General features: G+C 40.3%; 1 protein-coding gene across 1 annotated transcript; it reads right to left on the bottom strand.

Annotated features, from left to right (window-relative positions):
- Positions 1–230: 230 nt before the first annotated feature.
- On the bottom strand, positions 231–10005 carry LOC131245341 (malate dehydrogenase, mitochondrial). Its single transcript, XM_058244731.1, has 7 exons — positions 9580–10005; positions 9298–9471; positions 9028–9196; positions 8839–8900; positions 8583–8707; positions 5218–5335; positions 231–562 (listed from the first exon to the last, which is right to left on the bottom strand). The coding sequence occupies exons 1-7, from the start codon at positions 9844–9846 to the stop codon at positions 425–427; spliced, it is 1053 nt and encodes a 350-aa protein (XP_058100714.1). The 5' UTR covers positions 9847–10005; the 3' UTR covers positions 231–424.
- Between the last annotated feature and the right edge of the window lie 1721 nt (positions 10006–11726).

The following is an 11726-nucleotide window of genomic DNA, read 5'->3' as shown; positions in this document are numbered from 1 at the left end:
ACGAGTGTGGTCCACTCAATGAGTGGATGTGGATGATTTTTGCATAGAGCAACCCTCATGGTCTGCCCAACCTATTGGTCAGATTGGATGTCACATGCACATGAATGCTTGGAAGTCATCTGCTGGGTGAACTGTAACTTGGACCTCCCAAAAAACCAAACTCGAACCAATGCATGAAACAAGCCATTCGGTTAGCAGGTATTTCACAGTAAATAAGCCCCTGCAGCAGGTTTTAAAAAAATGATACCATTGTGTTATGGCTCTCCATGGACCTTTATTGACAGAAATTCCAGTCATTTGTGGCCAATGGCTAATGCAGCATAGCTCCCCCCCAAGCAAGGGTTAAAACAATAAACGGTCAAAAGGTGCTCATTTCTAGCAAAAACTCAAAATTGGGGCATCTTGAAACTTATAAAAATCAACTTCATTGATTTGCAAACTTGACTCCCTTCTCAATGGAGGATTTGAGCTCAGCCTTCAGATTCTCCAGACCTTGCTTCTCGAAATCGGAGAGGGGACCCAACCCAAGCACTTCCTCCACCCCGTTCTTCCCTAGTCTCACCTGTGCCATTCAAGAAGCATAATGCATTTAGGAATTATACGGATACACCATAATCATTGTGAAGTTCATAGCCTTGAAACACAAACACAGCACATTATCATTCTAGAATGCACGTGGCCATATCATTCACCATTTTGGCCGTCAGCTTCGTCGAGTCACAAAGTAGTTAAAATGGGCTTTCTGCTTGTTTCAATAGTGGTAATTTATTTCATGTACTAGCCTAACAGTGTCATCCTTTGAGACTGATGAAAGAATCTTCAACTCCATGAAGAACAATTGCGATGGATAACCACAGTAAGGCCATTCTCATCAGAGGTGAAAGGGATATAGCAGAAATAAGTTGGTAGCCTTACTGAAGTATGTCAATAAAACATTTTAAATGTTTAAAAAACCACAATAGACATGTATTTGCACACACACACACACACAAAAAAAAGAGGTTGGCATGCAGTAATATATACATATGCATACATGTAAATGTATAAAATGCAATCTCTCTCTTTTTTCTTTTTTCTTTTTTTTTTGAAAGGTAACATAACCAGTGATTGAACACTGGATCACTCACGGAGTATACTGTCTCTACCAGCTCATCTGATGAGCAGGAGACAAATTCAATCATATTATTCACATGTAAATTTTTATGGGAACAGATCCAGTTCACAGGGAGGTCCAAATTTTCATCTCCCCACTTTCTATACTCTGAGGCTAAGAGTATGATAATCCAAGTTGTTCTTTCAGAAGGGACAGCCATGAATGGATCATGGACTGATGAGCAAATATCATTTTTATCAAGTGACTTTTGTACAACATTTTTAACATGGTTAGGAGTGTCTAATCACCCTGATTTTTTGTCAATTGTCATTTATGGAGGAGCCTTGTAAGTGATTTTTGTACAACATTTTTTTACATGTTTTGGATTATCCAATCACTGTGAATTTTGGCTTATGGTATATTTACAGAGCCATTTTGATGAATGAATGGTTTGGATCATCATAGACATGTGCCCCATGCATGGTATAGACAGTAGGTGGTGAAAATTTGCTCCCAGATGAATTGATGTCCTCCCATATAGCTATACTATAATTATATATACTCTTATGGTTGCCAACCCCATATAGTTGGGACAAGGCTATGATGGTTGATGATAATGATATATCATGTTTACCATGCACCATAAGTTTATTGCATCCAGGTTTATTGTGCGCGCGCACAACTCAGAGAGGTAAAAGACAAGGTGTTGTCGACATGTTGAGAGAAAAAGAGCATATTGGCTTATAATCTAGCTGCTAAGGTAATGCATGATTCAAAATCTCGTGAGAGAGAGAGAGAGAGGAGGAGAAAAGAAAAGAAAGATAATGCATGATTCATCTCAAATAGCCACTCAGGCAGATGAACAGTGGTTCTTAAGCGGTTGAGGCTAGTTTTAGCCGCCTGACTAAGGTCCAATGGACAATACAATACATACTTTTGAAACCAATCATTGGCCTTTTCAGGAAAAAAAAATGATGAAAAATGAAGTTTTTGTCAATATAAGATGGCTGTTAATTGTTATGCAATGGATCTCAGAAAACATGAGGATCTTTAGCAAATGCATCTTTAGCAAATGCGTACATGGACAATACTTAATACTTCTACCTCAGGCATTAGTATTAGTCTCTCTGACAAACAAATCCAATCATTCAAGAGTACTACACAGCAGAAATATCTGCGAAAGAAAATATTGAATGAAACTATCTCTACAATATGATATTCTCCTACCTGTCCAAACAATGCATGTAAAATTTCTTTTCTCAATAATGCAGGTAAAACTTTGAACCTCTCTACTATTAAAATTTGACATTTCCCAAGTTCAGCCTTATCCAAGTATTTTCAATTCCATCCCCCAAGAGAGCATTGTCTGCTCTTTTAATTCATTTCATTCGAACCTTCTAGACATCCCAAACAACAATCGTGGGCAAAAGATCAGACGAATTTTAGGAAGCACAAAACTAGAGATTCCATGAAAAGCTTTCCTTGTGAGATGCAACATGAACTCCAATTATGTGAATCCTTGTGGAAATCAGAAATGAACAGGGACATTTCCTCAACTCCTTTCCAACATTCGACATGACACATAGTCATCAGAATCCATCGTTTTACTTTAGCACAATCAAGATTGTCAAAAATTAGTTTCCAAACACTAACAATAGCTCCCATGTAGCACCAATTAACTGGATAATTTGCTACCGAAGATGATTTTCATAACCACTATGTAAAAGAAAAAATTGAAACCCAGTAGCACATGGGATTCAAGCCTGTGGCTCAGTGGCAGACAGCCTGTGTTTCAACAACAAGGTCTCAAGTTCAAGCGCCGCTTAGCAAGTCCACTATTTACAATTGTGGACCACCTCATGATCCTAAATATGAGCCAAAACAAACTCCCCCATCCCAGAAAAATGGCTATGTCGTAAAACAACCTCAACAGTATCCCAAAATAGACAAGACCTTTGTTTGACCTATCTAGTTTGGATTCATTGAAATTAAAATGTGGAAATGCTACTTCCATGGAAATGATATTTTTGCTGTTTGGGTTTGCGAAAATCTCATATTTCCAATGGAAATTGAATTTCCAAGATTCCCTTTTTTTCTTTTGGAAAAATCGCCCCATTTTCCTCTCTTCAAATTCCACTTTAAACCAGAGAAATGCAATTTCTTTGCGCTGGAGGAAAATCCATTTCCATTGTTAGAGGGCATCATTAGTCAGGCCTATTTATATTTCCATGTTAATATTAGAATTTAAATGAGCCGCGCATTGCATTAGCCTTGTGTACGATAGAATCAAGGTATCCCGTATCGGTAACGGTTGGCATAATGGTGCCCTCCGATACCAATACGGATATAGGGGTGTAACGGCGCCATGGGGGCGTAACGGTGCAATTTATTTTTTTTGGCCAAAAAAATATGAAAAAATATGGATTAAATCCGGAATATTCTAAGCATTCCAAATATGCATTCATTTATAAATTGGAACATGTTTATGGTGGTGTAACGGTCTACTCTTTGGTGAGAAGTTGTATCGGACTATCTGATGAATTTATGAACCAGATAGCCTGAATTTGACTACAAAATTCATATATTTAATTTTCTAAATATATAATTTATATACTTAACAATTTGATATCATTTCTCCCCATATTTCTTTAAAAAAATGAAATTAAATTCAGGTAGATGGCGTTGCCAATTTGGGGCTGACTTGGAGGACCAATCCATGCCCCAAATCGGCCTCAAATTCATGCAATATATTGGCATTATCCCACTTATGAATTGGTGGACTTTTATTGGATACTGAATCATGAAAAAAAATCAAAAGGCCCTACTTTAAAAAATAAGCGTCCACAAATTAACAATTAAAACTATTCAAACAATTTGATTTTGGCATTGTGAGTTAGCAACTACAGTTCATAATTTAATTGGTAAATTTCAAGTTAATACATGTCTCGTGTACAATTTTTTTAAGGGCCCGAATTAGGCGGGACTCGGATTGTGAAGTGTAGCACACAAGTGTCAAAGTTTTTTGGGCCCCACCATGATGAATGTGTTGTATCCACACCGTCCATCCATTTTGCCAAATAATTTTAGGGCATGAGCCCAAAAATGAGGCAAATCCAAAGCTCAGGTGGACCGCACCATAAGAAACAGCAATAATTAAACGTCCACCATTAAAAATTTATTGGGGGCTACAAAAGTTTTAGATCAAGCTGACATGTATTTTTCCCTTCATCCACGTCAGTGTGACCCAATTAACAGTTTAGATGGAAAATAAACATTACAGTGGACTCATGTAACAAAACAGTGCATGTGCACTGTTCAACGTGCACCGCAAAACACAAAATAAAAAATAAAAAATAAAAAATAAATAAAGTGCGTAGCTGCAGTCCATTCAGTTTTCGTTGTCGGAAATGAAAAAGAAGAGAGAGAGAGAGAGAGAGAGAGAGAGGGAAACCAAAAAGAAAAGAGGGAAAGAAGAGAGAGAGAGAGAAAGAGAGAGAGAGAGAAGAAGAAGAAGAAGAATCCGCTGCTGCGGCAGCAGCCGCAGCTGTCCGAGAAGAAGAAGAAGAAGAAGTAGGAGGAGGAGGAGGAGGAGAAGAAAAGAAAGAAAAAAAGGTATGTTTTTTTTTTCTATTTTTTTTCTCTTTTTTTCCTATTTTCTTTAGGCCCGTAACAGCCGTTACAGGGCCGTAACGGCTGTTATGGCCCGTAACAGCCGTTACGGTCACAGAATCGGGGGGGTACCAACATGAAACAGTTCAGAGATTGAAGATATTAACTACCAATTCACTAATTAAGCCAATTCACTAATTAAGCGATGAAGGTCTGGCTAGTTGGCTACTTTTCTTGATATCCATGGTGCATAAGGGTTGTATTGTTGTTGCAAGCCTATCACTAAATTTTAAGTTCAACATATTAAATTCTAACCACTAAACTGCAAGAGAGAAACGTCTTCAATCCCTAAATTTCAGATGATGAATGTAACAATGGATCATAAACAGGTACCATACATGGCACACAAAAAAATCACAATGAACGTAAAATTTTCCAAGAGCTTTAGCACCAAAAATGATTATTTATGCACAAGCGTGTGTGTGTGTGTATTGTATGGAAGTCAGTTAAATCACCTTGGAAGCAAAGAAGGGCAATTCGGTGATGCTTGATTGCACATAGGAACATTCAACAATGTCTGGAACCCCATTAAGACCCTTCAAGCAAGCATCAGCAAAGACGGCTCCAGCATAGCTGCATGCAATTTGATAGCTTAGTCATGAAATACAGGCCTACCCCACTACTAGAACGAAGAATATGACAACAATCACCAATAAGATGGAGGAACCATGTGCTAAAATGTCATAGGAAAATAGTAGTTTTCCATATTCAAAGGAGAAGATAAAAAGAGGGCAGGCATGAAGGCAAAATAGGCACTTGGAATGACGAACAACCTGCAGACAAGGCAGTGAACACTTCATGGAAAGTGCAAAAAGCCCTAAATTATGTTGCAATTACCTAACCATTATGATATTTAATTCTGTAGCTTATGCAACGCAATCTAAGCATAAAAGCCGGAGCAGCAAGGGATATAACCAGCTACAAACAACTGTCCTCTGCTTCTTTTTTCTTTTTGACCTTTTTTTGTTTTGAAGGAAATCGTTTCATTAAAATTTCCAAAGGAAAAAAAAAAAAAAAAAAACTACAGAAGACACGGCAGCTGGATTACCCTCTCATCACCAGCAATGGAGCCAAAAACTCCTGAGAATGACACAAGGCCAACAAACCCACAGCAACCAACATGAAACCAAAACCAAAAAATCAACACAAAGCCCAATCATCCAGAACCTGCAGTCCCCAAAAAAGATTCTCCAAACACTATTGAGTGTCAATCTCTCTGCAGTGATTCAATAGAGATCCCTCACTCAGTCAGCACGAAGACCTACTTGAACTCCACATACTCAATGTTCCACTTAACGTAGGCGGTGGGGGCAACTTTACTGCAAATTTCCTAGCATACCTCCGTACAAATAACAAACAGCAGCACTTCCCAGATTAATCTTAACTTTCTCAAAAAAGGCACCAGCAGACCATCTGATGATGACATTTTAAAATATTCCACACATTTCCCACTCAATTATTAAAAGATCCAAACCATGGCCCCAAACCCACGACAACTTGCACTTAAGCAACAGGTGATCACCAGCCCCATGAAGCACATATTCAGCATCACCATATTCCTCTACTTGAGGCTATCAACAGTGAGAAAGTTGTTCAGAACAGCTGTCAAACAGAAGGCTTGGACCCTGGGAGGGACAGGGGTTTCCAGATAGGCAGATGGAAAAGAAGAGGTCCTAGATGTGCACACCTTTGCCATGAGAGATTCGGAAGTAAAATGTCCATTAGCTGTCCATCTCCACCTCTTTCTATCTTCTCCCATGTCATCAATGCAAACAACATGAAGGGCGCACGTGAGAACAGAGAATTCCCTCCACTCCTCATCATTAATATTCCTTCATAGTAGGACATTTCAGACCAAAGATCCTCCCAAGAATCCATAGTAACCAGTCACCTTAGCTTCTTAGTGCAGTGGTAATGAATAATGGGGAAATTTCCAATTTTGTGTCCCCAAGCCACACATCAGTGGACCCCCTCCTCAAACAGCCTCCCCACCAACGTGTTCCGTAATGGTAACGGTGACGATATGGGGCATAACAGCTGTTACGGCCTCGTAACGGCTGTTATGGTCTCTCTTTTTTATTTCTTTATTTATTGAAAAAACCCTCGAAAAACCTGTATCTGTCCCATAATGTTGATTAAAAAAATATGAAAAACATGTATATGTCCCGTAATAGACCATTACGGGCTATTATAGCTTTTATAAGGGATGTAACATGCCGTTAACGGCAATTACGGGTCATTTTTTTCCATAATGGCTCTTACGGCTGTTACGACCCCATAACGTGTAACGGTTGCAACCGTTACCTTTACGTAACGGCCTTTACGGCACACCATGCTCCCCACTACACATGGAATCGACTGCCCCTTTCAAATTGATTCCCTGCCAATGAAGCTGCACACAAACATTCCATACCATTGGAATATGACTACCCTTTCTAGGGCTCTTCTCAAAATCTCCACCACAATTTCTCCAACAGGGCTCAATTCTACTTTTTATCTACCAAAACCAAGACCACCCACCACCACTGGTGGGAAGGAAAATGCCATTTCTGCTTAGTATCCAGTTGTCAAGAGGATCAAGAAAAAACTAGGGAAGCAGAAAAAGTATTACGTTTCATTAGGGGAAAGAATTAGTCTTTTTTTTTTCTTTTGAAAAGTCACATATTATATTAAAGGAAGGGAACAACAAAAGAAAGAAGCCTGCACCACCGTGGGAGCTACACAGGCTACTAAGATCCTAAAAAGAGCAAATTACAGCCCTTTAATTTTTCTATGTTAACAGCCCATTCAGCGACTAGAAATCTGGCTCTAGAAGCAACAAAGTCAGCTGATTTGGATATCCCATTGAAACACCTGTCGTTTCTTTCTTCCCAAACAGCCCACCAGACAGCAAGAATCGCCATTCTCCAAAAAGACAGCTTCTTCTTGTCAAGAGAAATGCCATGCCAAGCCTTTAGAAAAGTAGGGGCTGTCCAGTTCATTTCAAAGCGAGAAAGGATATCTTTCCAGATATGACTAATGAAGGAACATTGAATAAATAGGTGATTCACCCTTTCCTCATTAGACATACAACAAAGGCATACAATAAATAGAGTCTGCGCTTTTGAGCCTTCTGGTGTTCTTTCTTTCCCTCATTTATGATTCCGGGAAGTGTAGCAAAAAGAGTTGAAAAAAATCCAAAGTGATTTCTTGTGGGAGGGAAGAGAGGAATCATAAATTTCATCCATGCCAATTAGGATGAAGTCCGCCGACCCCAAGTGACTAGGATAAGGCTTAGATGATGATGATGAATTGGGATGAAGTCCAATGTTGGATACTATTTAAGAATCAACAACTTAGGAAATTTCTCACAAGCTCTTACCAGAATGTCATGTGAAAATGGGTAAATTCCCAATTTGAAATTTTTTTAAAAACTACCACAACATTCCCTTAAATGATAACTTCATCCTGCACTTTACCATATGACATGGCATCTGAAGATTATGAAGTTGGATTAATGTTTTTGGTTTTTTATTTGTTTTTTGAAGATTAATGCTTTTTTTTGTTGCTAAAATTTAAAGATTAAATTAAAATCAAACTACCAACTTTCTTGGTAAAGCACCAATAGCATTCTAGCAGTGTAACACCAAACTTGAACATAAAGAATCATCACCTTCTATCTAAAAGATATCATCACAAATAAAGAGGAAGCCAAATCTAGGACCACTAGCTACTAATCAACAAGCAACAATTATTTCAAAAGATATGCCAACAAAACAAAAACAATTCTGTGGAAAAAAGAACCAGTACAGATCTAATAGTTCCTGTCCAGACTACTTACGCCATGGACAACGTCGCAGAGCCTTTTCCAGCCTTTGCTTCCACAACCTCCGTCCCCCCATCTTGGGTCCGCTTCGTAAGAGCCTTTATTTCTTCATCCGACAATCCATTGGATTTTGGCGTCACCTATAAAATACAAACCAAAAAATAAATCAACCAAAAACTGCAATAATAATAGTAGATAAGAAATCAAAGGAACTCTCCCACAAAGATAAAAACAGTGAATTTATTTATTAAAAAAAAAAAAAAAAAACCACCTGTGAAAAGAGAGGAAGTATGGTAATACCAGCGTGCCCCCCGACAACAGGAACATTAACCTCTGCAGTGCCCAAAAAAAAAAAAAAACGAAACGAAAAAAACGAAAGAGAGGAAACCACACAAATCAATCAGAATTGCATGAAACATTTAAAAGACGAACCTTCTTTTCAAGAGTAAAGGAATCATACCAGCAACAGGAACTTTCGCCTTTCCAGCATAGAAAGTCTTCGCCCTAACCACATCAAGCATGGTCACACCAAACAGCTTCTTCTCATCATAAGTCCCTGCCTTCTTGAAAACCTCGGCAGCGATCGGGACCGTCGAATTCACCGGGTTGCTTATCATATTAACAATTGCCTAAATAGCGGATCACGAGCATAAAAACAGAAATCCGAAAGAAAATAAAAAAATAAAAAACAGAATAACAGAGAGAGAAAGCGGCAACGGCTGATACACACATTAGGGCAGTACTTGGCGATCGCAGTGCAGAGAGATTTAACGATGCCGGCATTGATGTTGAACAGATCATCGCGAGTCATTCCTGGCTTCCGTGGAACGCCCGCGGGGATGACGACGAGGTCAGATCCTTCCAGAGCCTGGCCCAGCTGATCTTCGCCCATGTATCCCGCGACCTAAAACCGAGACCAGAGAACAAATCAAGAAACAGATACTGACAGAGAGGACAAAACTGTAATTCTTTCAAAAGAGGGCCAGGTATAGAAATGGCGGTGTAGCAGTACCTCAGATCTGGTGTTGACGTGGCTGACGTCTGCAGCGACGCCAGGAGTGCCGGCGATATCGTAGAGAGCGAGCTTGGAGACGAGAGGGTTGAGCTTCATGAGGAGGGCGAGAGGCTGTCCGATGCCGCCAGCCGCGCCCAAGACGGCGACCTTGCGTTCGGGGTTCGACCCAGACGAATAAGATCGGCGAGAGAGGTGAGAGAGGGAAGACGAAGAAGCCCTTCTTCTGAGGGCGGTTTCGAGAGATCTGAGCATCAAATACTTCATTTTTTTATTTTTTTTTCCTGTTAGGGTTTTGGAAGGAAGAAGAGAAGCAGAAAGAAGAGGAGACGCGCAGGCGAGCTTTTAGTAGTTAGTAGCAGTGGCGAGTGGACGACAAAAGGACGCGAGTTGCCCCCGCGCAGTGAAGCTACTGTGCTCGGAAGTTACGCGGGGCCCACCGAGATGTCCGTGAAAAATCCCCCCCGTCGATCAGCTTATTCAGATCATGTTAGTACCCTATACCAAAGAAGAGGTAGATCCAAAACTTAATTGTACCACACTGCATGAAACAGTAGGGATGGAAATGCCCACCATGGAAATAATCCCGGGGCCACCATGATGTTTATATGCCATCCAAACCGTTCATAAGGTCATTCTCACTGGGATGACATGAAAAAACAAAAATTAGACTGATTCAAAGCTTCCGTGGCCTCATAAAAATTTCGACGGTGGACATTTCATCCCCACTATTTCCAGAAATGTAGTCCAGTGAGTTCTGGATCTACCTTATTTTTAAGGATATGTCCTAATATGAGCTGGGGAACTGATGGACGGGATGGATTTCTCACTGACATCTTGGTGGGCCGCGTAGCTTCCAACAACGGGAACTTCCTGTGGGGGAGGGGAACTGGAAACTCGCGTCCAGGAAAAAATGAAAAGGCGCTAAAGGCATCGCACACCTGTGAGGGATTATGGCCATTGATCGACGGGAGAAATTCGAATTTGCTGCGAAAGCCTTTGAAATGAAGTTACTGCTGGTGGAACCGACCGAGATGCTTGTGAGAAATCTAAGCCGTACATCCGGTTTTTTAAGATTATTTTAGGCCCTGCAATCAAAAATAAGTTATCCAAAACACAAGTGGTCAAACGAGAGAGAAAATTAGGAAAAGAAATGCCTACACCTTCTGAGCTCCAACTTGATCTATATATTCCATCAACCTTGTGTTAAACCATTTCCACTGAGACAAAGTGGAAAAAAAAAAAAAAGCATGATACAGATCGCTTATGGGCATAAAAATGTTTCAAAGGTGCTCACAAAATCCCCACTGTTTCCTCTGGTTTGTCCCACTTGAGTTTTGGATCCACTTAATTTTGGTCGCATGTTCTTAAATGAGCTCAAAAAACTGAGTGGCCGAGGTAAATTTCTTACAAACATGTTAAGTAGCCCCTACCTTGCATCCTTTCGTTGCACAGTAACTCGGTGCGAATGGCTTTCGCAGGAACCGAAAAATTCTAACGCCATATAGCGAATCGCGAAGAGACAACGACGATAGGAGTCGCGTCACATGTGCGACATCTGGCCACCAGTGCGTTTAATATAAGCCCGCGGCGATTTTACATTAACCATATTTTTCTCACACGAGTTTGGCTGGCTGAAGATTGGAGCGGAATGGTTTTTCGGACAGTTCTTGTTCACAATCGGGCCTACGTAATAAACGGTGTGGAGCACATGCTACCACCCAACTCTTCAATCTCTCGCGGCAGAATATCATATACCACGTTATCAGTGTGATTAGATCGAGAATGTGGCGAGTGGCCCAAGAATCAGGGCGGTTCGTTCATTAGGTGGGGCACGCGCGTGTAAGAAGAGAGCAGATATCCGTGCCACCAAAAGCACTGGATTTCCAGGCAAGAATCGGTTCTAAACCGTTCATTTCTTCTTCCAATTTAGTGATTAGGCGATGTTACAATTGTAACCGTGTATAGGCAATTTTAACCTTACCTGGTGGCACACCAATCAACACTAAAAGACAAAACCCCAGCAATTGCACTTATTAATTGAAAAATCAGGCCCATTTATTAGACGGTTAAGATCGAAGGAAGCTGTTTGAAAAGCTCAATCGACGGTTAATGTGAACAGGACGTCCGGTTCAAACGGTCATACA

This window comes from Magnolia sinica, chromosome 5, assembly GCF_029962835.1.
Source record: "Magnolia sinica isolate HGM2019 chromosome 5, MsV1, whole genome shotgun sequence".
Taxonomy (NCBI): domain Eukaryota; kingdom Viridiplantae; phylum Streptophyta; class Magnoliopsida; order Magnoliales; family Magnoliaceae; genus Magnolia; species Magnolia sinica.
The sequence above is the reverse complement of the archived record's forward strand: the minus strand, read 5'-3'. Positions and strand labels throughout refer to the sequence as shown.